Source organism: Lemur catta, chromosome 19, assembly GCF_020740605.2.
Source record: "Lemur catta isolate mLemCat1 chromosome 19, mLemCat1.pri, whole genome shotgun sequence".
NCBI classification, from domain to species: Eukaryota; Metazoa; Chordata; class Mammalia; order Primates; family Lemuridae; genus Lemur; species Lemur catta.
This window is the reverse complement of record NC_059146.1, coordinates 923,788-951,710: the sequence shown is the minus strand read 5'-3', so window position 1 is coordinate 951,710 and position 27,923 is coordinate 923,788. Positions and strand designations below refer to the sequence as shown.

The 27,923-nt window shown below is 50.7% G+C and overlaps 1 protein-coding gene across 1 annotated transcript; it reads left to right on the top strand.

The window, feature by feature from the left end:
* Nucleotides 1-592: 592 nt before the first annotated feature.
* Nucleotides 593-27,466, top strand: BEND4 (BEN domain containing 4). Its single transcript, XM_045531734.1, has 5 exons — nucleotides 593-1,070; nucleotides 8,098-8,664; nucleotides 20,558-20,649; nucleotides 24,882-25,122; nucleotides 27,249-27,466. Exons 1-5 carry the CDS (start codon nucleotides 593-595, stop codon nucleotides 27,464-27,466), a joined length of 1,596 nt encoding a protein of 531 aa, XP_045387690.1.
* Nucleotides 27,467-27,923: the final 457 nt, after the last annotated feature.

Genomic DNA, 27,923 nt, shown 5'->3' with positions numbered 1-27,923 from the left:
CTTGGAGAGGTTCTATTCGGAAGGTTGGGGAGCAATTCCCGACTGGTGGAAAAACTTGCTGTGACGCACACGCGCACTGGCAACCCTGCCAACTACTGCCACCCCCTCTGTGCAACCCCGAGAGTTTGGGGTCCCGCGGGGGACGCCCAGGAGTCGTCTCTGAAGTTGGACCCCGCCTGCAGCAGCAGCAGCCTCGAGTCCTCAAAGCGGCACCGAAGTCTCGCCCCGGCCGGACCCGCCCCCCGCCCCGTCCCCACCTTTTTCACCTGTCACCGGGGCGCCTTCCAGGTCCTCGCTCGCCGCCCCCTCCCCCGCGGCCGGGCCCCGCCCCCGCCGTCATTAGCAGATTTCACCCTACACACTTGCTCTTTGCCTGCGTTCTCCCTCCAGGCATTGGCGCGGCGGGCTGTCAATCAGCGCTCGGCGGCAGCCCCCGCGCGGGGGTCGGCGATGCCAGCCTCGGCGACAGGCGGCGGCGGCGGCGGCCACGGCGCAGAGTGACACGCGGCCGCCCAGGGGCGCGCACGGGGCAGAGCCGGCGGGCACCCTCGGAGCCCCGCGCCGGGCGGGGAGCGCGCGGCCGGGGCGCGGGATGGAGGAGCGGATGCAGCCGGCGGAGGAGGGGCCCCGCGGCCCCCACATCTACCGGCGGCGCAGCCCGTACAGCGCGCTCAAGACGTTCCCGGGCAAGAGGCCCGCGCTGGCCAAGCGCTACGACAGACCCGCCCTGCTGGAGCCGCCGCCGCCCTTCGCGCCGCCCGCCGCCGTCCCCGCCGCGGTCCCCGTCCCCGCCGCCGTCCCCATCAGCAGCAGCGACCCGCCGCCGCCGCCGTTCCCCGCGCAGAGCTCCTTCCCCGCCGCGCCCGGCCGCGCCGCCGCCGCGTCGTCGTCGCCGTCCCGCGCGCCCGCCGCGCCCCAGGGCCACCTGAGGTCCCCGGCGCCGCCGCCCGCGTGCCCCGCCGCGGCCTCGTCCTCCTCCTTCGCCGCCGTCGTCAGGTACGGCCCGGGCCCGGCGGCCGCGGGCAGCAGCGGCGCGGGCGGCGGCGGCCCGAGCCTGGAGCTCAGCGCAGGTACCAACTCCGGGCGCAACTTCCTCCGCGCCGCGGCCGGGGCTGGGGGGCCGGGGAGGAGGAGCCGGCGCCGCCGACCCGCTGCCGCGCCCCGCAGGCCGGGAGGGTCGGGTGGCGGCGCCCGGGCCCGCGCCCCGCGCGGACGCAACTTTGCGGGATGCGACGGCGCGCGCCTAACAGGTGGCTCCGCGGCGCCGGTTCCGCGCCCGGGACGCGCGGCGGTGGCGGGTCGCGGCCGGGATCGCCCGGGCCAGGCTCGGGGTGGGGGCCCGCGCCCTCGGGTGACAGTGGCGGCCGCGCGGGGAGAAGCCTTGGCTGCTTCACTCTTTTCCTTCGACGACTTCTTCCCTTTCTCCTCCTTCTCTCTGCTCCTGCGCCCCTTTCTCTCCCCTCGCGGATGCTCTCACGCTGTCGCGGTCCCCGCCGGTGGCTTTCGGGCTGTTTCCCTTTTTCCTTTCTCTGTGCGCTCGTGCTCCTCGCGCGCTCGCTGCCTCGCCGTTCTCTGCCTTCCCCACCCGAGTCCCAGCCCTGAGTGCGACACCAGGCCCCTCCGCGCCCGCCGCCCGCGTCGCCGCCCTGGCCCCGTCCCCGGCCCCGGGACGCTGACCACGGTCCCGCCCCTCGCGCGCGTCTCGCCCGCGCCCCGCGGAACCGCCTCGTGGGAGCGCCCGCCCGAGGGGCCGAGGCTCCCTCCTTTATCCCGAGTCTCCGGCCCCCAGCAGCCCCCAAGAGCCGACCCTCTGCCGGTCTGCAGGGGGAGACGACGGGCTGGTGCGGAGGTCGCAGACTGGCCTGAGCGCGCTCGGCTCCCCGAGGGCACAGCCGGGGTTGTCGTTCATCGAACCAAAAGTTCCTGCTCAGGCCTTTTATGGCACTTTGGGGCCCCCCAAATTCCGCGTATCAGTGAGTCTAAGGCTCTTTTCCCCCAAGGAAAACAGAAGAGCGTCGTCTCTAGATGAGTTCTAGGTGCCCCCGCTGATATTCTGTTGTTTGTCAATGTTTTGACACATGAAGGATTGGTTTTGAGAAAGAAAATCTAATCACAGGTTATGGTGAAGACTGGATCTGTCAGATTCCTCCCTGCTTTGCAGATGCCTGAAGGTTTTGAGGGGGCTTTTCTGTGGGCTTCCTTGTTTGTGGGTGCATTTTCCCAGTTGCTCTTGGGCCAGCGTGCCATTGTGTTTTCTATGCTTTGTCAGGCTGCTCTCCCCCTTCATCTTCCTCCTCAGTTTTCTTCTGTCTCCCCCCTTCCTAATGGGGTTCGTGCTCTTTCTCTCTGGGCTCGGGGTCCTGTTTCCTCCTAAACTACTTCTTGTTCATGCCCATGTCTATTCCCAGGCTTAGTTTTATCTTTATTTTTTATGTTGATTTCCAGTCATTGCGTCCTTTTCCCATTTCCTATATTTTGGTTTCTCCTGTGCATGACCTCAGTTCTACCATGTTCCCTGGGTTTTTCCCTTTCTCTTTATCGGCCCAGTGCTGTCTTTGATCTCCTCTTGCTTTCTCCTCTCAGTCTTGCAGACCGTCTTTCTATCTTTACTTCCCTTTATCACCACAAATCTGCCCCCATGTCCCTTGCCACCCACAGTTCTAACCTGCCCTGTCCCCTGCGTTGCTGCTTTTTATCTGCACCAGACACTCGCTGGCCTCTCCCCCCTGCTCTGGCCGTTCTCTGCCGTCTTGCATTCACCTGCAGGTTTTTCCCCTTCTTACCTTGTTCCAAATGTTCTTTCAGTGTTTCTTCTAATGTCCTGTTTATTTTGTCTCTGTCGCCAGGTGGAAACTCTAACATCACTGAACCTAAAGGAGTGAAAGGGGCTTTGTTGACGCCCTTCAAACTTCCCTGTATTTCCTCTTATTCTCAAGGCTGCTTAAAAAAAACAAAGAGGCCTTGAGAGGGTAAACTTGGTAAGGCCCAGGGCTGCGAGGCCTGGATGCCTCGTGCTTGCTGGAAAGATGGGAGTGGGACGGTGGGTTTCTCCCATGCACTGGGGAAACCAGTCTGGGGGTGAAAAAAAAACCAATTTGTTTTTGTAGACCTGGACATCTTGTGTTGTGGTCTTGATATTCACCACTGATGGACAAAGCCATCTCCCAACAGGCACGGGGACGTGAGTGGCCCTCAGAGGGACAGCCACCTGGAGAGCTGATTGGCTCTTTGAGAAACCTGTGGTTCCACTTGGAGCCAATGAGCACGTGCGCCCAGCAGGGGCCACTTCAGCAGCGGGGCGGGGCCGGGGCTTTGCCTGTTGCGCCCGCGGAGGTGCCGCCGTCGTGTCTCCGGCCACCTGGCACACTGGAAATAGTCCCAACGTCGGTGTGATGACATGGGCCAAGGAGAGAAGAGGCTTCCCTGAGTGTCCAGAGTAAATGCAGTGAAGAGATGAAAGGGCTGAAATGAATCCTATTTGCCCTGAAGGGCCATAAACCACTGAGAACAGAAATATGTGATTAAAAATAGAATTTTTTTCAACATTCTTATAAAATCTCATGAAGAGTATAATTTTCCTTAAAAGGGGTAATACACCACGGTTTTAAAAGCATATTTTTCCTCTGTGGGAGGCTTAGAGTTAAAGCCCACGTCGATCTTGATGTGCAGCCTAAATTTGGCATCAGGAAATGGGAAATTGCATCTTTAAGCAGAGTACAATCAAAAATGAATTACAATAAATCCTATATAATTGCATAGGTCATTCTCTTTAATGAGATTTTATTAACCTGACTGTCAAGCTTTTGAGTCAGGCAGATATTTTATCTTCTTCAACTGATAAAAGTGTCAGCTATAAACCACCATATAAATATTCATAAATCTACACATCTGTGGCAGCCTATCAGCATCATTCTTTTGGACATTAAAAGCATTCTAATTACTTTCTGTCTAGCAGAGCTGAAATGCTGCCTGTTATAGTATGTGCTTGGCAGGCATGATTGCTTTTGTTTGCCGTCACAAATAGCAGCATCCTATTTTATATACTGATGGTCCAGAAAATATTCAGGGATTGACTGAGCAGGATGAATATTAGGAAGCACCATCTGGTTTTGATAGCACCAAGTATATTAACTCATCTGTTAATTTTTGACACATCATTGATTTATTTATTTAGAAAAATTGCATCCTGTTTTGCTGTGTTGATGTTTGCCATTATGAAAAAAAAATTGGATGGCATTTTTTTTTTTTAAAAGGCATAGTTCACTGATTTAAGACAAGGGTGATGCTTTCATTTTCTAACTCCTGTTTTCTATGTCATGAAGCCCTCTCTTAAAAAGAAGTTAAATTCATGTTTTAAGGAAATCATCTATTTTGAACTAGTTAGAAATCCTTTGGTAGGTATAATATATGGATATATGATAGTAGGTCACTAAAAAAAAATTTCTGCTTCTGCATTTTTAACGTTAATATATTTCACCCTTCGCTGGGCTAAAATCAAAAGGTTACCACTAATCTTGACTACTGTGATCTCCTTCATAGAAACAGAATTCTCTCGGGGACCTGCCATGATGGGCAAATTCCATTCAAGGCTTTACTTACAAAGAGGGGCCGTGAAGTAGGGAGACTGAGCTTGATTGCTCACTTCCCATCCCTCTTTGGATTCACTTATCAGATTTAGGATGGATTAAACCACTTATGTTCAGAAGAATCTCAAGAAATGAATTTTTTAATTAAAAAAAATAATCACAGGTTTAGATTTTGGAATTGGACTAGGCACAGTTTGCAGCATGATACTATCTCCCGATAGCTGCACAATAAAGCAAAACAAATGAGGGAGAAGTGGTCATTTTAGAGTGCCTTGTGACTTACTGACAGTTTGTGGTGTTTCACTGCAGAGAAGTTAGGGATGAGGCAGACAGTTTTAAAGCCCTTCTGTAAACTGTTGGCTTTGAATTTCCCAGCCATTGCTGGAGTGTAGCCATCTTTGACTACAAAAAACAGTTAAAAAAATCAAAATACATGTTCACACTTTGCTCAGTTAAGAATCACAGATCAATAGCCATTCAATTGTGTTCATACAAAAACAGAACTTTTCTTATTGGTGGTAACGGCATCGTGCAGCACTTGCATTTCTGATTATAGTCTGTCTAGAAAGCTGAAGTATTGCCGGCCGCAATATGTATGAAGTGGAAAAATTTGCTGTTTTCCACCAAGTGTAACGATAATATTTTTCATTACATTCCTCCATATATCAGTGTTAAAATACTATTCAAATATTTCAAGATATTAAAAAGAAAAAATTCAACTTTAAGGGTTACAGCTGCTGTTTTTGTATATGTCAGTTCCGAGAACAAATGCAGAATGAAGCATTTAACAAACTGCAGGCAAGAACTATTTGATGATTGTAGCTATTTGCTCATGTTCTGAGTGTACTTTAATAGATTATCTTCATAATGTAGTATATTACATAATGATTTTTTCTCAGCATGTTACGAGTTTATCCTTCAATTAAGGAAACAAATCACACTTGTCCCTAAGTCAGATATTTTTCCCTTAAAATCTATGCTCTAATGTGATTTATCAATATGATTAAAACTACTGAGTGTTTTGTAGGACACTAAACAAATACATTGCCTGATTCTTTCCAGGCAATTTTATTTTAGCCTTTCCTTTCATATTGTGTCCCTTTCATCAAGGTTGTGCTAAAGGTGTAGAGGCTGTAAATCCATTGGGACTATGCTGATCAAAATGCAAACAGTAAATACAACTCCAGGTCTTGAATGGGATTATAGGATTAAAATGAATGAAAACTGCTGTTGTGCTAGAATTGGAAATTCCCAATCAATATCATCCTTTGATTTTATTTATAAAAGAACAAAAACCAAGAAGTAAAAAAAAAATGAGAGCACAACATCTTAAAACTCCCCCTCGTATGGTTCAACTATTTACTTTCTTATATATTTGGTTTTGCTCTTTGTAAAGAAATGACACCCCCAAATATTTGTGGGACTCAGGATAAGGGTCAAATGCAGGCCCACACACTATATATCAAATAATTAAAAAGGATAAATCAAGCTAACAAACTGTCAGGAAAGATAGGTTTTATCTATTTACCTTGACGAATGCACCTTCCTAATGACGAGGTTGGACTTTGGAATTCACGGCCAACCTGTGAAGCGTCATCTTCTGCTAGGAGGGCCCAGCCCAGACTTCAGGCTGGGCACCGTGGTCCGTCTTTGGGCTGACGGTCAGGGAAGAGACCGGCGCAGGTCCTGAAAGCAGACTGAGTAGGGACCCTGGACCTTGCGTCCCTTGCTATGGGAAGAGGATGGGTGGGGCAGGTTCGGGCAGGGGTCCTCCCGCTCTTGCAGGTGGGGAAGTCCCACCCCAGAAGAAGATGGTCCTGTGGACTCTCAGCCTGCCTAGGGGGTCTTGCCACCCCCTCCAAGTCGAGTAAATCCAACAGTTCTATAGACTGAGGTTCTGTGTGTTGACAAGAGTCCCGCCATGCATGCCGTGGCTGTTTCTTAAGGCGCTAGCTGCCCTCACACTCGGGGCAGTTCATGGTCCCTCTGTACAGAGGAGATCCGGCTTCTGTGTTCTGACCTGCGGTTTTTCACAGGGGTCCAGGAACGCAGCATTTTGTAGATTTGGGAGATGTGGGAGATGCTTCCTGTGTGCCCGTGCTGCGGGCTTTACACACGTTCTTACTTAGAACTTGGAAAGGGGCACTTGGATCGTCGCCCCTCGATGCCTTCATTGATTCATGAAAGAACAGTGAGAAAACAGAGAACGGGAGCACTGAGTCCTGCACGCAGGTCTCTCGAATTGCGGTCTCCTTGCTCCCGCGTCCTGGAGTTTCTGGAAGGTTTGTCACGGCATCTGCATTGGCTCCTTGTGCCCTTGAGCACCTCACCATTTTCTATTTTAAAAGTTTCTTTTTTTCTCCAGGAAAAAGATGCAGCTGGTCAACGTTTTCGGGGAGAGCAGGCAGCGAGTTGCGTTTCCACCATGAACAACTGTTATTGGCGTCTGCAATCTCAGTGTCTTGTTTGTGGCCATGACTCTGGGTTGGGGGGAGGAAGTAACAGGCATCCTCATACCCCTGCATAAGCCCCGGAAATACCCCCTTCTGCGGCTACAGTGGCCCACTCTGGGGGGTAGCCAGGAAGGAAGAGAATCTACCTGGTGACATTTACCTTTTGGGTGAATTTTCAAGACTTGACAACATGAAACCGCATTTCCACAAATGGGTTTCTTTTCTTCTCTTTTGTTTGTTTTTGCAGTGAGTCGATTGCTTTCTGTTTGCTTTTTGCTTTTCACTGCTTGACAGTTAATATGCTTCGGAATTCACGTGTGTGGGCTCAGGGCACCCACGCCAGGCGCCATTTTAGGAGCCCGGGGATGTCGGGGACGAGCCACCGCCGAGTCTGCCCTGAGACTGACACGGGCCGGCCCAAAATTGGCCCCGACAGGAAATCCACGTTAACAGATAAATTAAGACAGAATCGCGCACATGGATGTTAGGCGGCACGTACAGTTGTGTGTTGTGTTCATCCTTTGCCGCAGGCCCAGTCTTTGTTTTACATTAGATTTCCAGTGAGCTCTTCACAAAGACTTATCTTCCTTCTCCAGTTTGCATCTGGGAGCTACGTACTCGGCAGGGATTGTATCAGCTGATTAATAGCAAGGGCATGAGGGCACTCCAGAAATAGAAGTAATGATTGCTTTAAGCCCTGCTATCAATGAGGAATTGAGTCTGCTGTGGCCGCTCGATTCATTAGAGTAAAGATATTAACGAGACCGAAGGTGTGAGCTCAGACTGGTGCAGGCCGGCTAATGCCAGAGAGGGGTCTCCACACGGTGCCCAAAGTTGTGGTCCAGCCACTTTTTAGCGTAGGGGACCGGGGCAGCCTGCCAGGTGCAGAACAGCGAGGAGCTATGTGTTCCAGTAACAGTGGAGTCGCTGTGTCACCTTGGTTGATGACAGGGAGTAGAGATACACACTTTTAACATGTTTGAACGTTAAAATTGAGGCCCTTATTTATCCCTTGCCTGTGGCCGTGGGTCCCTGATGTGTCCTTTCGTCTGTTTCAGAGAGTCGCATGATCTTGGACGCCTTTGCCCAGCAGTGCAGCCGGGTTCTTAGCCTCTTAAACTGTGGAGGGAAACTTCTGGACTCCAGCCATTCTCCATCCATGATTTCTTGTGTGAAGCAGGAGGGCTCCGGCTACAGTGACAGGCAGGAGCAGTGTCACATTGGGAAGGGGTTCCACAGCCAGCCCTCGGACAGTGGAGACGTGGAGATGCAGTATATGCAAAGGAAACAGCAAACTTCTGCCTTTCTGAGGGTTTTCACGGACTCGCTACAAAACTACCTGCTCTCGGGGAGCTTTCCGACCCCAAACCCCTCATCGGGCAGCGAGTACAGCCACCTGGCCGACGTGGACCCCTTGTCCACCTCCCCTGTGCACACGCTCGGTGGCTGGACCTCCCCGGCAACATCTGAGTCCCACGGTCACCCATCCTCGTCTACACTGCCGGAGGAGGAAGAGGAGGAGGAGGAGGAAGGCTACTGTCCTCGATGCCAAGAGCTGGAGCAGGAGGTTATTTCACTGCAACAAGAAAATGAGGAGCTCAGGAGGAAATTGGAGAGCATCCCAGGTATCCTGCCGTGTCGCTTGCAAGACCACTGCCGCTCTCAGTCCTGTCGGCTGGGTCTTGTTTCTGTGTGTCTGTACTTACGTGTGTGTATATTTATGTGCCTAGTTTTTTTCAGACAGTGATGTAGAAAAGTTGAAAAACAGGTGTGCACAGAGGGTCCTTAGCCTGCCCGGTGCCAGCCAGCAACTTCAGGATGAGCGACTGGCCTGCCCTGTTGTAGCGACAGTGATCTTGGGTGTAGGCGTGAGGACTATGGTCCCACTGAAGGGTGTCTATCAATGTAAAGGTAATTCCTAGATGTGGTACATTGGCATTGAAGTAGGTCAAGTGCTATGAGCTCGAGTTTCCTTCAGAAAGTGGTCTTGATCCTTTAACATGGCTTTCGTATTTTTAAGACTTTGATGTACACATTTATTAGTCAGTGATAGAAATTAAAATGGAACGATACTTTCAGAGGCAGGACCCAAGTAGTACTGAGCTAATGGAATGGTCTCTTCTGTTCCATTACTTTCCCTCGCCTTTCTCGTTAAGTTTCAACAGGCGTAGCCTCTTTCTAGCGTGCAAATTCCCCTCTATTAAGTTATTAAGAACCTATAAATTAAAACTAATAGGTCAAAGATAGACTAGTAATTAAGCTGGCCCCAAACTATTTGTGTCCCTGGCTAAAAATGAGGCATTTCCTGCCTCTTAGAGACACTAGATTTCAAGACTAGTGAAGTCATGCATTTTTATGCCAAGACCCTTTCTGGGTTGCAGAGTTGCAGAGTCGTTTTTTTTTTTTTTCTTTACCATTTGGAAAAGTAGTGATCTCACTTTCTATCTGAACTCATTCCTGTCCGTCTGTGGCTTACGAAAGACATTAAGATCGGCAGGCAGGATGTTATCTTTAAGCCTGTTTAACCACACAGCCCACTGATTAAAAAGGTTTTGAGCTTGTACCCACCAATCTACATGTTTACTGGTTAATCGCACACATTACTATATTAATATATTATGTTCAAAATAAAACATACATAATAAATTCTAAAAATTTAAGGCTGACACACACACAGCATAGAAGTTATGTTCTTTTGCTAACACAGTGTCTTTGTACCACCCGATTTGGTGGCTGATCTAGAAAGACGGAAATGTCGCAGGAAGTTGCCCACTTGTTTATCAGTGCACATAGGAGACAAAAGCAGAACCAAGTGTTACGAATCGCCAGATCAGAAATTAATCTTCTTTTCCTCCTTTCATTTAAAAGAACTGCCAAAATGGAGCAGAGGTTTGGTTCAGAACATTCTGGAACTAGACTGAGTACAGTTGTCCCGTGGTGGAGAAGCAGGAGTTGTGGGGACTCCGCGGTCCCTCTGCTGTGGTGCCCTGGGGTTGGCTGCAGCGGCGTTCCCCGAGTGGAGCCCGGGGATGCGCGGAGCCCAGAGGCCGCCGGGCTCCGAGTCAGAGACTTGCTGCGGCTGAGCTCGCAGCCCCCACAGCTCTGAGAGCCACGGCCAGCCCACGGGCTTTGCCTCAAAGGGGTATTTTCTGCTCTTACTCCCTCTCCTCCTCTTTCTCTGGGGGGAGAACAGCTTCCTGGAGGTCACCCAGCGGCAGAGACTCACTCAGCCATTCGGGGCCACCAGCGAAGGAGCCCGGCTTCTGCCGTGCACAGCAGCGCTGCTCAGCCTCCCCTCGGGCAGAAGGTGCCCAGGGCAAGGACAGGGACACAGACGTCCAGACTATGACTGCCTAATTCCCAGTCCTACGTACCTGGCAAGCTGTATGTCCTTGCCGTGTGCTAAGCAGAGTGGGGGCTCGGTCTACCTCCCACTTCCTGCCCCGTCCCAGACACTCCGCGTGGTCCTGCCACTGCTCACTGTGCTTCCCAGAGAGGCAGAAATGCCGCCATTTCTTCAGCCTCCCCGATGATCAGACATTGAATGACACTGGTTCACGTTAGGCTGATGGCCAGTCCCGTCACTGTAACTATTCCAGCCTGTTGACAGTCCCTCCCATGAACTTGAACCAACAGCCATTTCACACGGAGAAGCATGACTGCAGTAAGCAATGCAGATGGAAACCCAAAGCCAGTTTACAATTATGGGTAGAAAAAACAACACAAAATGAAGGAAATCTTAGCTTATTTGTGGCTATTTATCACCTGTGCGCGTGACCTAGGGACTCCTTAGTGTTGGGAAACAGGCGGAGGTGTCACTCGCAGAGGAAGACGTGGTCAAAGGGAGACGTCCCTGCCCCCCTGCCCTCACCTTCCGACCCCACGTTTGGCTAACCAGTAACCCACACTGTGTGTGATTGCCCCAAAAGCCACCTCGCCCTCCTAGCTGTGCATCTCGGCTGGGGGAGGAGCTGGCATTTGGGGACGCCCATGAAGGAGGTGCAGTGAGTGCCGCGCCAGCTCTGCAGGTCATACGAGTGGTTTGTCACGTGGTCACACTCCTGTATGACTGGGGGTGGCCTTTCCCCAAGCAGGGTCACTCGCGCTGGTCCCAGTAGGCCCCCTTTGTTCTAGAGGTCAGTACCTTGCCATGGAAGGCCCTGGGGCTTTCTTCTGGAAGAACCCACCCTGTGGCGAGGGATCGCCTTCTTACAGCCATCAGCGCAGCCGGGCACAGAGGGGGCAGAGCAGCGGTCAGAGGAGACAAGGTTGAAACGGAGACGGTGCAGGTCATGGCCAGACGTGTCCCTCCGTCCCCGCGGCCTCTCCGCAGGAGCGTTGGGCAGGAACTCCACGCTTCCCGTTTCATTCCCTATTCCTGCAACAAAGCCTTTATACCGGGGAGCGGTTCTGGAAGTGAGAGTTAAAAAGCAATAAGCCCGCCAGTCTACGAGGAGAAATGATTTCACTCGCACAGCTAAGCACAGGAAAAAGGCAGGTGTCAGACCTTCCCGAAAGGAAAGAAGTTGGGCAGAGGCGTTATTTTTGGCACCGCCCACGGGGGCCACAGTTACTGTGTAATTTGTGAAATATTCAGCAGAGTCTTTCTGTGATCGGCTCCGTGCAAGCCCCTCTCTAGGTTTTCAGAGTCACTTGCAGATGGCGACAGTTCGGTACCTTGTCCCCGGGAAACAGCATTAGCACGTTCTCTTTTCTAGCAGATCATCACATGAGAAAATTAGAGAGTCAGTTAAAAAGTGACATTTTTTTAAAAGAAAGTGAAGGATAGGTTAAAAGAAAAGAGCCACAAAAGGAAAAGACACTTGGATCAGGAACATGAAGGGCTGAGAGGTTGTTAACAGGAGGAAGGAAGACTGTCGGGTCAGCGTGGTCACATTTATCTGGAAGCTGCCTGTGGCCAACACTGATTTGGGAGAACTCGAAAAGGAGGGTAGGTAGAAAATACCAGATTTCATCTACTCTCAGATGCCAGTGGATGTCGGACACGCCGATCTTTATGTTCCACCAAGAAAGAACTCATGCCTGAACGTTGTAATTATCTTTGAACACAAAGTCCATAGATATTAACATATGAAAAACTGTGAGTCTTAGAATCATAGAATGTAATTTTAAAAAAATTTCCAAAGTATTAATAAAGTAATTATAACACATTAAAATAACTTGAAATTTTCCGAGTCCTTAAAAATAGAGACAATATATTTATTATTAATATTTTAATAAGTTTTTTAAATTTAAAGTTTACAACATGATGTTATAGGGTATATAGATAGGAAAAAGGTTACTGTAGTGAAGCTAATTAATATATCCATCATCACACAGTTACCCTTTTGTCTTTGTAGCAAGAGTCGCTACAAATCTACTCATTTAGCCTGACTCCCCAATACCGCACAGTTTTATCCTTACGTTGTACGTGAGATCCCCAGACCTGTTCATCCTACATACTTGCTACTTTGTATCCTGACCTGTATCTCCCCATTTGCCCCACCCCCCACCCCTGGCAGGCATTGTTTTGTTCTCTCTCCTATAAGCAAATGTTTGTTTTTTTAAGATTCTGTATGTAGGTGAGATCTTGCGGATTTTTTTTTTCTGTGTTTGGCTTATTTCACTTAACGTAACGTCCTCCAGGCTTGTCCAAGTGTGGCAATGGCAAGATCTCATGCTTCACTCACTCGTGTTTAGGTCTGACTAACCTTGCAATCCATATGCAGACATGTCACCATTTCTTTATCCACCTGTCTGTTGATGGGCACTCAGGTTGTTCCATAGCTTGGCTACTTTGAATACTGCAGTGAACATGGTAGTGCAGATACCTTTATGGGGTTGGGATTTCACTTCCTTTGGGTGTTTGCCCAAAAGAAGGATTCCTAGGTCATGCGGTAGTTCTATTTTTAATTTTTTTAGCAACCTTTGTGCAATTTCCTATAATGGCTGTATCAGTCTGCATTCCCACCAGTAGTGTACGACCTCCCTTTTCTCCACACCTTTGCCAACATTTGTCATCGTTTGACTTTTTGGTATCAGCCATCCTCACGGGTGTGCGGTGGTGTCTGGCAGTGGTTTCGATTTGCAATTCCCTGGCGAGAATGAGGTTGAGCAGTTTTTCATATACCTGTTGGTGATTTTTATGTCGTCTTTGGAGAAATGTCTCTTCAGATCTTTTGCCCATTTTTGAAGCTGGGTTGTTTTTCTACTATGAGAACTCATATATATAAAGGACTCGTACAATCTGAGTTGCATGGGTTCTTTATAGATTTTGGATATTAACCCCTTATGAGATACATGGTTTGCAGGTATTTTTTACAATCCACAGGTGGCTGTTTCATTTTGTCGATCGCTGTGCGGATGGTTTTTGGTCTTGATGTGGTTCCCTTTATTTACTTTTGCTTTTATGTCCTGAGCTTTTGGTGTGATTTCCAAATGATGATCATCAGGGCCAATGTCTAGAAGTTTTCCCCCATGTTCTTTCTCTTCCAGGAATTTTATAGTTTCTGGTCTTACATTTAGGTCTTTTATCCATTTTAAATTGATTTTTGCGTGTGGTGTAAGATAAGGCTCTAATTTCATTCTTTTGCATGTGGAAATCCATCTTTCCCACATCATTAATTGAAGAGTATTGTTGATATTTTTATAGGACCTTCGGTTTTCTAAAAAGTACAGTTTTGATCGTCTCAATTCGTCCTTGTACCTCCATGGGGACACAGCAAATGTTAGTATCGCTCCTGTTTTACAGACCAGGAGATGGAGACCTGGCCAGCTGAGGTCACTTGCAGACCTGGGCTTGTCATCCAAGCCCTCTGGCTCTGTATCTTGCCTGTTACCCTCCCCCGCAAAATACACCCGATGCTCGTTCACCGTGGTTATGTGTATAAAGCCACTGTGAACACCGAATCGGCGACTATGGAGCCACGACTCCTAGGAGAGATACAGAGCCAGGTTCCCGAGAGCCTCTGCTCACCACATTTTGTCAGCGATGACACATAACCTTGTTTTACATCTGTTTAAAGAGACCTTATTTAATATTTACTGTTGGCTGGTTAACATTGAACTCAGCACCCACAGCCCTAAAACTCATCCTGAATGACACTCACCCAACACACCTGTGATCCCTGTCAGGCATGTCCCAGCCTTCCTTCTCTTAGGGACACTAGACTGCCCTTCACCCCCACAACTGGGGCCATTTTAAACAGTGAGATCACCGACAAAAAGCACAGAAGTACAAAAGATGTAGCACTAAGTAGGCCATGAGAGCTGAAACAGACACACACAGCTTCACTGAGTTCAACCTCAGCTGGGAGCGTGCGCTCGTCAGCGACTCAGTTTTCGACGCTTTGCGTGTGTCTGTGAATCACGGGGAAGGCACGACGGATGCTGATTTAAGGTTACAAATGTATTTAAGAAGTGAGCAAGTTTGCACATATCGAATCTGTAAGTCATGAGGACTGACTCTACGAGCTCAAGAGGCAACAAGCTGGAGCACTAACCTTGGATTATGCAGTTCTGATCCTTAGTCCACAGTTGTCATTTTCTAAGTAAGAAGATTAAGAGAAGATAAGTCCATGATGTCAGTTTTTAGATAACAGGAGTTTTTCAAGAACAAGAAGCCCTGAGTAGCTGTGGTGTAGACATGCACTACCACGGCCCCACCCTCCAGACCCAAACGCACCCGCAGGACCTGCAGACAAACGCCCAGGTTGACTTCTGATCCCAACAAACTCATGGATCATACTTCACGTGGGGGCCCTGAGGGGAATGAAAAGAACTAACTACATTCCGAGTGGAAAATGAGAGCGAGTAACAGGGACAGAGGAATAAAGAACTGGGTTCTTTCACCTGGAACGTGGTGAGTCGTCACCGCTCTTGGCCGTGCCGTGGGCGGCACTGGGGGAGACCGAGCCATGCGGGGTGGAGAGAGTGGATTTGCAGTGGGCCTGGGCTGGGTTTCCGCTCCTGCTGTTTGGTGGCTGCGCTTTCTGGCAGATCTCTGTACTCACTCGGATGCTGCCTCCCCTTCTGGCCGAGGAGGCTAATAGCACCATGAGAACGGCCAAAGTACCCAGTGCAGGGAGCGGCAACTGAGCGCCGGCAAGGTCTGGTGGGTGATCGGCACACGGCAACTTGATGAGAAAGAAAGGGAGACTTCTGTGCCTGGCAACGCAGAAATCCTCAGCGGTTTCCTAGATGATAAGCAGTGTTATCACCCTGCAGAGAGGGCACCATTCGATTAATTAGTCAGGACGCTCAGATCCCCCCATAACCCATCTCTCGCCCCACTTCCCATTGGTCTCCACACCCCTGGGTCCCAACTCCCATCCATCCACCAAGCGGACCCCTCCTCCCTCTCCCGGCTGCCCGCACGCCGGCCCGTCCCCTGCACTGAACCGTGGCCAGAGCTACTCCACTTCCCGCCCGCACTCCAGTCTCCACCCAGACAGCCCCGGGTCACCCCCTCTGAACAGCTCTGAGGGCTTCACGTGGTCCTCGGAATAAAGTCCAGCACCTCCGTGTGGCACACAAGGTTTCCATACCTGGATCTTTTCCTGTCCGATTCTGGAAACTCGACCCTCAGTGCCCCCCAGACACCAAGCGCTCCGCCCCCACTGGACAGCGTGTGACTCTGCGCAGCCAGATGCTTCTCTGCCTCTGGTCTGTCTCCACTCTGCTCTCCCTCCAACCTGAGACATGCTCTCTTCTTCGCCACTCGAGAAACTCCTCCACATCCTTCAATACCCCATTCTGGTGACACTCCTCTGTAACGAACGTTTCCCCCAGTTCCCCAACAAAATGAACCACTTTTCATAGTATATCCTGTTCTGTTACAGTTGCCATCGTAGGAAGTTTCCACTCTTTGTGTGTCTGTCCCCTGACGTCCTGATGACAGGCCATGGAAGCTCCTTGAGCACAGAGACGAAGTCAAAGCCATTTTGTCTCCCCAGTTCCCAGCCCACTGCCAGGGGTGCTACAGCATCCACACATGTTAATTGAACTGAATTAAATGGCAGCAGGACACTGTCACTGTCAGAAGCACAGCCATGCATCCGCGGGCTGAGCAATAACTTAAAACTCATCGTTCATTTCTAGGCATTTACAATTCAGGAGCTCATGCTTTACAGAGTTGGTGTGAACAGGACACTTAAAGACGACTAAGCACACAGATGGCCGTGGTTGTCAGAGGACAGTAAATAATTTCAGTTTTCCTGTAAAATTGTATGTGATGTATTCTGAGATGTTTTAAGTCTTTGAAAACAACGGTATAGCAAGGTTGATTAAATAATGATTGATCTCATACTGTGACCTTAACAAAAAAAAAATTATAATGCTCGAGGACTGAGGAGAGATTTTTCTGCAACGATCTACGGTGAGAATTAGGGACCCGAGACCCAGGCACCCTTAGCACGGGCAGAGCCAGGGTCCGAGCACTTTCCCCCAGAAGAGCCTGACTCGGCGGCCGCTCAGCCAGGACGCTCGGTCCACAGAGCAATTAAGTGGCTTCTGTGAAAAATTTACCAGACTCTTAGCCTTAAAATAACAATGGTTTACATTGGGCGCTGTTGACTGGGTGCCACCTGCCGCAACATGCATCGTTTCGGTCGGTCCTCCCAGTGACCGCACGCAGCAGCTCATTCTCCCAGTCTCACAGGTGCGATAACACGCTGCAAAGAGGTCAAAACTTGCCCAGGATCACAAAGTTAGTAACAGTCAGCGTCAGTACATTAAAATATATATCACCCAAGAATACGTATAGTACCCAAGAATTACTGTACCACGAGTTCCCAGGCCTTTGGGTCAGCAAACCGGTATGGACCAGTGAGATCTCGGGACGTCTTAAAGGCCCCGTCTGTGTGGAGTCGACGGACCTCCCTGGCCCTGATGCGAGGGCCAGGCAGGCTGGGCGGGTCTTCCCGGTTTGGAGCAGCGCGTCAGTCTAGATCTCTCAGAGCAGCCGTCCCCAGCCTTTTTGGCACCAGGGACTGGTTTCACGGAAGACAATTTTTCCATGGAAGAGGGGAGTGTTGGGTGGTGGGGATGGTTTCGGGATGATTCAAGCGCATGACATTTATTGTGCAGTCAAATCTCTCTGCTGACAATCTGTGTTTGCAGCTGCTCCCCAGCACTGGCATCACCGCCTCAGCTCCGCCCCAGATCAGCAGGCATTAGAGTCTCACATGGAGCTGCAGCCTAGATCCCTCTCCTGTGCAGTTTACAGTAGGGTCTGTGCTCCTGAGAATCTAATGCTGCTGATCTGACAGGAGGTGGGGCTCAGGCCGTGACGCCAGTGACAGGAGCGGCTATAAACACAGACGAAGCCTCACTTGCTCACCCGCTGCTCACCCCTGCTGTGCCGCTGGGTTCCTGACACGGACCAGTGCCCGTAGGCAGCCCCAGGGTTGGGGACCACAGTCTTACGTACTTGATGGAATGCTTGTAACCCAATCCTCCCAATGTTTACTTTATTGGCACAAAAGATCTTCCTACTTTATTTTTTTCCTCCACTAGGTATTTTATGCTTTCCAGGAGTATCTGATAGGCATTTAAAAATTCTGTTACACAGACAGAGAGCAACATTATAAATATCAGTATCAGGATAGGTACTAGGTATATTTTGAATAACTTTATAGCTTCCCTTCCCTTTTTTTCCCCTTTCTGTAGAGATGGGGTCTCACTATGTTGCCCAGGTTAGTCTTGAACTCCCAGCCTCCAGCAGTCCTCCCGCTCTGGCCTCCCGTAAGTGCTGGGATCACAGGTGTGGCCACAGCAACCGGCCAGCCCTTCCTTTTAATGGAAGTTTCTACGGTTTTGGTTCCTCATTTTCTCATTAAGCCTTCTAGGTTCATCCAACTTTGTTTTGCGAAATGCACAAGTGAATGAGGGAAACCTGCCCACCAGTCTGGGAGGCAGTTCCTCCACCCACGAGACATTTCACAGACACAGCTGTCTCCATTTCCAGGTTGATGGATTATTTTTTAACAGAACATATTTCACTGGGTTCTGCCGCTTCCCTGTGTACATCCAGGAAACTATGCAGAGAACCCCCAGTCAAGACTGATGGGGTCAGGGTGGCAGGGCTCAGGGCAGGGGCCAGAGGCAGGAGAGGACTCGGAACCCTGGTGACAGTGGCTGCGTCAGGTTTTTTTAACTGGCCCAATGTGAGCCTTGTCCCCCGTCTTCCTGATCATCAGCCTGGTGCCCAGGCATCAACGTACAAGACCCACTTGCCTTAAACAGTCTCCTGCAGCCCATAAAACTCTGTTTTCTCCCGACACACGAGTCAGCCGGCGGTGATCACGGTCAACCTCTGCTGCCTCTGGGCTGAGTGTGCCCAGAGCGGACAGTTGTCCTCGGAGCCCTCTCAGGGTCGTCCAGTCCACTCTGAAGGGTCCACGAGGAAGGGGAGACAACAGTTAAGCAGACGTTTTAAGAACAATGTTTCAATTATAAAATTATTACACCCACTGCAGAAACTTTTTACAATACTGGTTTTTATAAGGATGACGAAGGACAAAGGTCATCATAACTACCCTAATCCCATGACTAAAACCTAATAATTGTTATATATTATTCTCGTTAACACTGTGGCTTCTTTCCTACCTCTTTTTTGTGCACATGATTATTCTTAGCAAGGCTGAGGTCACACTGAGTATTCAGTTTTGTTTGCTGCCTTGTAAGCAGTCTTGTGCTTCACTTAAAAATTTTTTTCATGAGCATCTTAATGACTAAAACATAGGTAAGGGATCAGAAGTTCATCCAAGTCTTAGTCGATGGGTGTTGACAGACTTCACTGAAACTTCCAGGCCGGATCCAAGGTGAGGCCCTGCGCTCGCCGCTGGGCAAAGCAGCACGTGGCACCGTCACGCTTCATCCTCACCACAGACTGTGGAGAACAAGGTGCTGCCTTCCAGCCTCATCCTCAGCCCGCGTGAGAGATTCAGACACGGAACTTACATGAAGTCCCAGAGGTCGGCCAGTGAGTGACACACACAGACCTGCCTCCGTCTCCATTAGCTTCTCGTCTTCAGCTTCTTCCCAGCGGTTAATGCCGAGTGTCAGAAAGTGCGTGGCCCTCGCTGTGGCCTCAGTTCAGCAGGCTGGGGAGCTTGGGGGTGCGCGACAGGGTTCATTAGACTCTGGTGCGATGACAGGCCTGCTTCTAACAGACACCTGTGGGACTTCTTTGGTGACCTCGATGGGTCAGCAAATGCTTCTCCAGTTTAAGAGCAGATTCCAATGACCGTGCAAGACAGGCCAGGACACAGCTCTGTAAGGATGGTCACTTAAGAAAACACTTCTGTGGCCAGAAGATTTTCCTAACCTACTTCTACTTCCTGTCATTCAGATTCTTCAAAAGGATGTGGATGTAGTTTCTTGTTTTTTATGTTGCAGTGTGATGTCTGCTAAAAAAAAAAAAAAAAAAAAAAGCCCAAAGCTATTAGCAGCACATCAAGATGATAATTTCTGCTTGCTGTCCTAGAAAAAAATGGTGAGAAAAACAAAATGAAGAAAGCTCAGTGGTGTGATGCTTTAAAATTGGGGCTTAAGTTAAATATTTATTATTTTCTTTAATGTTGCAAATGCATCTTAAGAAAACACCGCTAAGAAAGACAGTGGCAACAATTTTCATCACGACCTTTACAAGGAATTCGTTAATACTCCTGAAAGGGCTCTAATATAAATCTTAGGATGTGGGCCAGGCACAGTGGCTCACGCCTGTAATCTCAGCACTTTGGGAGGCCAAGGGGGGAGGATCACTTGAGGTCAGGAGTTCGAGACCAACCTTGGCAACGTAGTGAGACTCCTGTCTCTACAAAAAATCTTAAAAATATGTCTAGGCATTATTCATGCAATGGTACAAGAGAGGTCATGCTCTATGATGAGTCTATAAGACGAAGCCTCAAAAAAAATAGTGCAGTAGTTAATGAAATCTATAACCACAGGGATCAGATCAATTGAGCATCTTAAGAAGTGGAAAAATGGGAGACTTAGGGTAAGAACCACGTGGCCAGGCGTGTTCCTGTTGAGAACCAAGTGTAAACGGTACGGAACTCCTGCTTCCCGAAGACCTGGGAATGAATCTGTCACTAAGAAGGACTATTAGATTATCGATTAAAAGCTATTAAAACATTAGTTTTCAGCACTTTAATTTTAAAAAGCATCGTTGGGTGCTAATGCTACCACCTGAGTCAGGTAAGACAGGCCGGTCCATTCTGAGTTGCTCCTGATCAGGGTTGTTGACCCGGATTCATCCTGGAGCGAGTCTCACTTCAAAGTTCTCAGTGAATTGTGCTGAGCCTAACAATTCTCGCTAAACCGTAGCATCTGTTCTGTATTTACAAACTGAAATAACTACGGATGTCAAATGAAAGAAGATTCTATTTCCTCTAGAAACATAAATCTTTTTTTTTTTTTAGAAGTTTACATCAAAAATCTTTTTAGACACCAGAGTTTTTTATTTTCACGTCGCGGACTAGCTAACGTGCAACCGTTGCGATCTCTCCCGCCCAGTGCCCTGCCAGACGGTCCTGGATTACCTGAAGACGGTCCTGCAGCACCACAACCAGCTCCTGGTCCCGCAGCCGGCCGAGCAGCCCACCGAGGTAGGTCTCGCGGGAAAAGGTAAATGTTGCCCCCTCGGGATTTCCTTAAGAGGAAGCCTCTTGATCCCTCGCCTGTATCCACCAGAACAGACTGGCCAGCAAAGCATGCTTCTGAATGCCTGAGGTTTACGGGTCCATGACTGTAGGTTTACAATCTCTGCACAAAGATCATGTATTCAACCCACAGAGATTCGACTCTATCCTGACTGGCAAAGGAGAGAGAAAATGGCAATTTGAAGAGCCTGGGCAATTCTTCCACCGTTCCTTTGGCACAGAGAGGCCTGAAATGGGAGGCACCGACCTGCCACTCCCTGGGGCAGAGCCGGCGTCCCAGACGCCCCTTGCTCTTGGCATCCTCCTCCCTCGTGCACGCTCAGTGCTTTGCCCCTGACCTGCTGCAGTGGATTCTTTCTTCTCCATTCTTCACACTGCAAAGTTCCTTTTCTCAATTACAGATCCAAACGGAACGTCATATGCTCAGGATCCTTTGCTCCCTAGAATTAAGTCCACATTTCTTAACCTGAGATTTCTCTCGTACAGAAAGTATTAATCCAACTGAAAAGCCCACTTCCTCCAGGAAGCGGTCCCCGATTGCCACTCTCTGCTTTGTGCTCAGGTAGCACATTGCCCATAAGTCTCATTCGGAACTAGCCTTACTTGATAGTGAATGTACACCTGTGTCTTCTATTTGATTATAGTCTGTGAAGACGTGAATTGTGGGTTATTCATCTTGGTTTTTTAAAAGTGACTCAACAGAAGTTCGGAGTTTAATAACCTGCAAGTGGCCATTTGAAGAGACTATGCAATCAGAATCCCACAAAAATATAAAAATAAGGGACCTATCTCTGTTCCCTCTGGATAGGAGGCTAAGCCTTTATTGCCCATCGTCATCATCACTATGCTATTTTTATTGTCATTTCAGGCACATGAGCATTTTCTCACTTTTATTATTTGTCATATTTTATTTCTATTAAGGATGCTAAAACGGGACCGTAAATCTCATCCACAGCCCAGAGAGCATTCTGAGTTGTATTTTGGGATGCAGATTACTTTTTTTCCTTTTGCTTGATGAAAATTACCTCCAAAGGGTATTTCCACGTTTTATGAGACCAACATTTTATGTAGAGCTACTGCATGGAGTGGACTTTTGCAAGGGTTTGGAGAAAACTGTTTTTCTTGAGCTGTCAGCCCCTGCTCACGAGTCCCCACCATACAGCACAGGGTCACGTGTGGGTGAACTCTGGGCCCACGGACAGGGTGGACAGTGACTCAGCTCTTTGGTAAAACAGAGCCATGACCCTAGTTTACCAAGTGAGCTCACAGACCTGAGGGAAAGGTTTTTATACAGCGTTAAATAAACAAATGGCTTAAAAGCTAGCTGGACACTCCCTTTCTAAGACAGACGAGGGCACTTCCAGGGGCCGCAGCTAAGAGGGTGACTTTACATTAAGGATGCTGGCCGTCCCCTCTGCAGTGCCTCTCACGTGTGGTTTTCCTGAAAGCACTGTAATCTGCCAAGCGATACTTATCAGAAGCTCTTCAGTGTCCCAGGGCCACAGCGGCAGGTGTCACGCTGCCCCTGTCAGCGGCAGGTGTGTCCGGTGCTGGCGCCGGGCTGGCCCTGGCAGTGGGGGTCGAATGAATCCGCCGGAAACCCCAGCCCTGTGCGCTTCCCTTCCCGCTGGGAGACAGGTGGTCTCCTCAGCCCCGACCAGCAAGCCGGATCTCTGCTTTGACAGGAAGGCGCTCAAGTTCAGAGAAGTTGTCCCTGCTCGAGGCAGAACCCAGCGCCCGGGTCGGGAAGTCCTGGTCCCCGGCCTGCGGGGACGGGAGGCTGAGCGCAGAGCGTGTGGGGCAGGCGCCTCGTGCTGGGGCTCGAGAAATGGTGACAGTTATTATTAAGGCTCTTCCACCAAGTACTGTCAGCGGCTGGTGGTTCTGAGTGGCAGCCCAGGGTCCCCCGGCCCAGGCCTCGCCGGCTGCCCCGAGTGCCGTGGGGTTGGGGGGTCAGAGCCCTCGGAAGCCCTTCCCTCCCGGTGCACGGGGATGCTTCCCCCTGCCGCGTCCTCCTTCCTCCCAGCCAGTGCTGCCGTCCTCACCCGTGGGAAAGATCCACCGCTCCAGCCGGGAATCCTCCTGCCCCTGGGTCTCGCACACGCCCTGGTCACTGCCGTGGTCGCCTGGCCCGGGTTCCCCGGCTTTGTCCTGGGTCCTGTCCACCTTTGATGGTCGCTTGTCCTCAGGGTCCCCCTGCGCACGGAGCCCAGGGCTGGCTCACGCTCCCGGATACACACGGCTTAGGCCCTGATAACTTCAGTTCTTCGTGTGCTACAGATGGGGAGACTTCGGTCTAACAACCTGGGGTGACTGACTCAAGTTAACCTAGTAGGACATGGAACCCAAATTCAGTTCAAACCCAGCTTGACTCTAAACTCAAAGCACAAACCATGTGCTTCAACTGCCCCCCTTAAAAAGGGAAACCAAGTCACACTGTTGCCAGTTCAAGAAAGGACGACTGCTGTCGTGATGAGTCCCCGTGTGTGTCATCGAGTGACGTTTCCCAGCCAGACCGGCCGCCTTCCTGTTGGCTCCTATGCCGTTTGCCCGTCTCGCTGTTTAACTAAACAGAGCACTTTTTGAGATAAAACCCTATCAGACCCAAATGGTGCCAAATTTATAACCTGTAGTAAATCTGCAGAGTTGTAAAACCGAATGAGTTTTCCCTTCTTTGTTTTGGACCCCTTAATTACTGGGGAAGGAGTACATTAAAGCTGAGATCACGGGTTAATTAATTTGTCCTGGACTGTAGAATTTTATGGATACGCAGAACTAAAGTAATGGTCGTGTAGGTGCAACTGATTAAACATGGCTTATAAATGTTACAGAAATCCCCATAATTAGTCCCAGTGCAGCTATTTAGCCTGGGAATTTTAGAGCAGACATAAATTATGAAGGTGAAAAGTAAGAAAAGTTTTGAGTTGACATAGTGGCATTTGCAGAAGCTGTAATTTGAGGAAACCTGTTTCCCATGATTGTTAATGTCTTTTTCAGTGCTCACGATTCCCCGTTTGAGACCCGCTCTTCAGCGGTGCCCATCGTCATGGCTGTCAAGGGTGAGGCGCGCAGCACGAGGCAGGTCTCACACAGGCCACCGGCCCCACTCACACAGGCCACCGGCCTCACACAGGCCACCGGCCCCACTCACTCAGGCCACCGGCCCCACTCACACAGGCCACCGGCCCCACTCACACAGGCCACCGGCCTCACTCACACAGGCCACCGGCCTCACTCACAGGCCACCGGCCTCACACACAGGCCACCGGCCCCACTCACACAGGCCACCGGCCCCACACACACAGGCCACCGGCCCCACTCACACAGGCCACCGGCCCCACTCACACAGGCCACCGGCCTCACACAGGCCACCGGCCCCACTCACACAGGCCACCGGCCCCACTCACACAGGCCACCGGCCCCACTCACACAGGCCACCGGCCTCACTCACAGGCCACCGGCCCCACACACACAGGCCACCGGCCCCACTCACACAGGCCACCGGCCCCACTCACACAGGCCACCGGCCCCACACACACAGGCCACCGGCCCCACTCACACAGGCCACCGGCCCCACTCACACAGGCCACCGGCCCCACTCACACAGGCCACCGGCCCCACACACACAGGCCACCGGCCTCACTCACACAGGCCACCGGCCCCACTCACACAGGCCACCGGCCCCACTCACACAGGCCACCGGCCCCACTCACACAGGCCACCGGCCTCACTCACACAGGCCACCGGCCTCACTCACACAGGCCACCGGCCTCACTTCTAAAGCACTTAAAAGTAACCAAAGAATGAAGAGACCCGTTTGATCACTCTCTTCAAAGTCATTTTTGCATATCTTAATAGACTGAAAAGGCAAGTTGCAGGTTATATTTAAATAGCGCTCCCTGTCATTGGATCTTGACACATTTTAACCCACCTGTTAAAACGCAAGTTATAAATAGCTCCTCTCTCAGAGGTGTTCATTAGACCTCATTGGCTCTTGTGATAGAAAATGCAAATGCAATTTGAACAGTGCCCGCTCCGAGGGCACCCTGTGCTCCTCAATACCTGGTTCATTGTCAGTCGCCACTTGGTTAAAAAGCACGTTTGCCTTTGAAATGGAGATGGCTCCGGCTTCTGGCTGGCGGCTCGGGAGGTAATGAGGAGGTGTCTTGCCCTTGCAGGGAAGCAAGCAGCTGCTGAACAACTATCCCGTCTACATAACGAGCAAACAGTGGGACGAGGCCGTGAATTCTTCGAAGAAGGACGGGAGGCGGCTCCTCCGATACCTCATCAGATTTGTTTTCACAACCGATGAGCTTAAGTACTCGTGCGGCCTTGGGAAAAGGAAAAGGTCAGTGCAGTCAGGAGAGACAGGTCCCGAAAGACGCCCTCTGGATCCAGTTAAAGTAACATGCCTCCGAGGTACTGCATCCTTCCGCTCAGTGTCCGCCATCTGTGCTCTCATTTCACCGCAGGGGGCCCCGGTCCAGTGTTCAGCCTCACTGCATTTTGATTTCTTTCCGCTGGGAACCCGTAGGCTTCATGTGGCCCATCCACTCGGTACCCAGAAGCCCTTGTAAAAGCTTCGTTTGCTTTAGCCTCCTTGCTCTCACCTGACGGCACATAAGCATCGCATAGCACCTCATGTCTCATGCTTTGAATCCAGCTTTTCTTTGCTGCCAGAGAAGCCCCCTCCCCGGCAAGCCTGGAGCACGGGGGGATGCACAGAGGAAGGGAGGACGTGGAATTTCTTTCTTAATTAGTGAAATGATGTCTCATTTCCACGTCCCGTCTGGGTACCTTCTCAAGAATACTTGGCCCAACTCCTTAAATTTGTTTAGGATTTAGTGCCTAAAATACATCTTGCCCAGTAAAACTTTTTTCTTTTGGTTAAAGAAAAAGAGTCTCTGCATTAAAAATACTGCTTAGATGTTACCATTGCATCAGTGCTAACAGCGATGACTTTGCAGCTCTGCCACGAGGCACTCAGGGGTGGGAGGGACATCGGGAGGGACCCTGTGACCCCGAAGGTGCAAACAAGCACAGGCTCAGACGAGCGGAAACACTATGGTGCCAACAAACACACGGTTTGCACCTGGAACTCCATAGCGAGCAGCCCCAGTAGTAATCTACAGTCCAATAGCAATTCTACTGGCTGGAAAGACTTAACCTTGATTTGCTCTGGGTAGGGGTCAAAACTTTTCCCGGTGAGGAAATCACTGCTAAAAAAAAATAGCCATTGAAAAGACCGTGGTTACTGGGAAGATGCTGTAGTTCCGTGCTCCCTCCCGGGCACCCGCGTGGACTCGGCACCGGGACACGCCTGAGCTCACACGCGGGACTCGGTGGCAGCCCGGAGTCTGACCCGGCAGGGCTGGGGGAGGCACATGCTGTGCCTCGCTCTCCTCAGGGGGTTCTGATGCAGGTGCCCGCCAGTGAGGGAGCCACCAGAGACACAAATGCCAGTGTCGCTGGGCACGAGTGCTCCCCAGCACCCCTACTAGCCAGCCCGAAAATCCCGCGTGCCCAGAGTGACAGGGTGGGGGAGGGTTCCAGGGTCGTCTCTATCCCCAGCATCGTCAGAGCTGATGGGATTCTCACCAGGAGGCTGGGTCCAGCCTGGACTGTGTGAGCTCCAGGAAGTTCCCCTGAGGTTTACAGAGGAGCCGAGAGAGGGGGTCGCACCACTGGACTGTTTCCTAGAAATTTTCACTCAACATTTTACATGTTAATAGCAAGTCAGTGAAACTGAGGGATTAAAACACGTCCCCAAGACCCAGGCCCGCTGCTGCGGCAACAGTGTGGCCGCCCCGTCACGCTGACGCTCACGCAGCCCAGGCTGCCCACCCAGGGGCCGAGGTCCCCAGCTCGGTCCCCCCTGGGGCCACGGCCGGCCCTCGGGTGGGAACACACGGGCAGGGAACGGCGACCGGCGGTGCTGGAGGCAGCTGGAACTATTCCCTCTCCCAGGCATACTCACTGCTTTTTGGTAAAATTAAGTCCTTAGAGATCACATTTAAAAAACACTTGCCAACGCCATGTACAGAAATGACAGAAGAAATAACTGTAGCACATCCTGCAACATTCTGTTGTGGACGTGCGTAGCTTTCCCAGAGTGCACGTAGACAGACACCTTCTCACTCAGTGAGACTTACTGCATCGTGCCCGACCTTGCCTGGGTAGCTGGGGGAGAACATGCTAGCGATGCTTGAGGAGCTTCTGGAGATAGGTGACATGCGAGCAGGTAACAGCACGGGTTTTGACAGCCACTCCTTGACTTCTACCAGTCATGGAGCATTCCACGTCGTGCAAACCAAATGTCCCTTTCGTTTCAGCAGTAAATGTGCCTTAGAGGGTCACTGTCTCACTCATGCAATTGTGGCTTTTGCCCATGAGAAGGAAGCTGGGCTGAACAAGCGGCACCATCGTGGCGTGGCACTGGGTTGCCCATGAAGCGTTTCTGCTAGAGCTTAAATGTAGGCAGCCTGCCCCGTCGCCTTCTGCGAAAACCAGCTGTTCTCTCTCTGTGCTCTCGTGTGTCCCCACAGAGTTCATTAGGATGCACTGCACCTCCAACCCCGACTGGTGGATGCCCTCGGAGGAGCAGATCAACAAGGTCTTCAGCGACGCGGTGGGTCACGCCCGGCAGGGGCGGGCGGTGGGGACCTTCCTTCACAACGGCGGCTCCTTTTACGAAGTGATCGATCACCAGGCTTCGCAGGATGACGTCTTCAACAAAGGCTCCCAGGATGGGTCTGGGGACTAGTGGACAAGGTCTTCTCGCTGTAGCAGCTGGTCTTCTCAGGAGTTCCAGTTGTGAGTGTCCCGTCACCATCACCGGACAGTCCAAAGTATGTCACTCTGTCACACTTTATACGTTCTCAGCTGCCGAAGTTCCCAAAGAGAAATCCATTTTAGGGTTGACTGGGAAGCTTATGGCGGCTGTGACAGACTTTTGGAATATTATAAAAACACTACACGTGATTTTAAATGATGGCTAGCCAGATGGTGAGGGGAAAGGCAGGTGAGCTCCTCGTCTGGGCAAAATCTCCAAGCTCCGCTTCCCGGGCAGGGGTGATCCCCAGGGAGTGTGGGGTCAACATTCCTGCCCACGAGAGAAGGTAGGGACATGGGGTTATGGTAAGGGACAAGGGACAAACTTTCTCTTATTCTAACTCAGATGCGTTGTGGTTACGTTTTCCAAAGACTTGAATTCACAGTTC

Bases quoted from the DNA above. Each gene is read 5' to 3' on its own strand.
- BEND4 (XM_045531734.1), top strand. From the start codon at position 593: ATGGAGGAGCGGATGCAGCCGGCGGAGGAGGGGCCCCGCGGCCCCCAC. The intron at 20,650-24,881 runs GTAGGTCTCGCG...TTGCCCTTGCAG, and splicing joins CGGCCGAGCAGCCCACCGAG to GGAAGCAAGCAGCTGCTGAA. The intron at 25,123-27,248 runs GTACTGCATCCT...GTGTCCCCACAG, and splicing joins TAAAGTAACATGCCTCCGAG to AGTTCATTAGGATGCACTGC.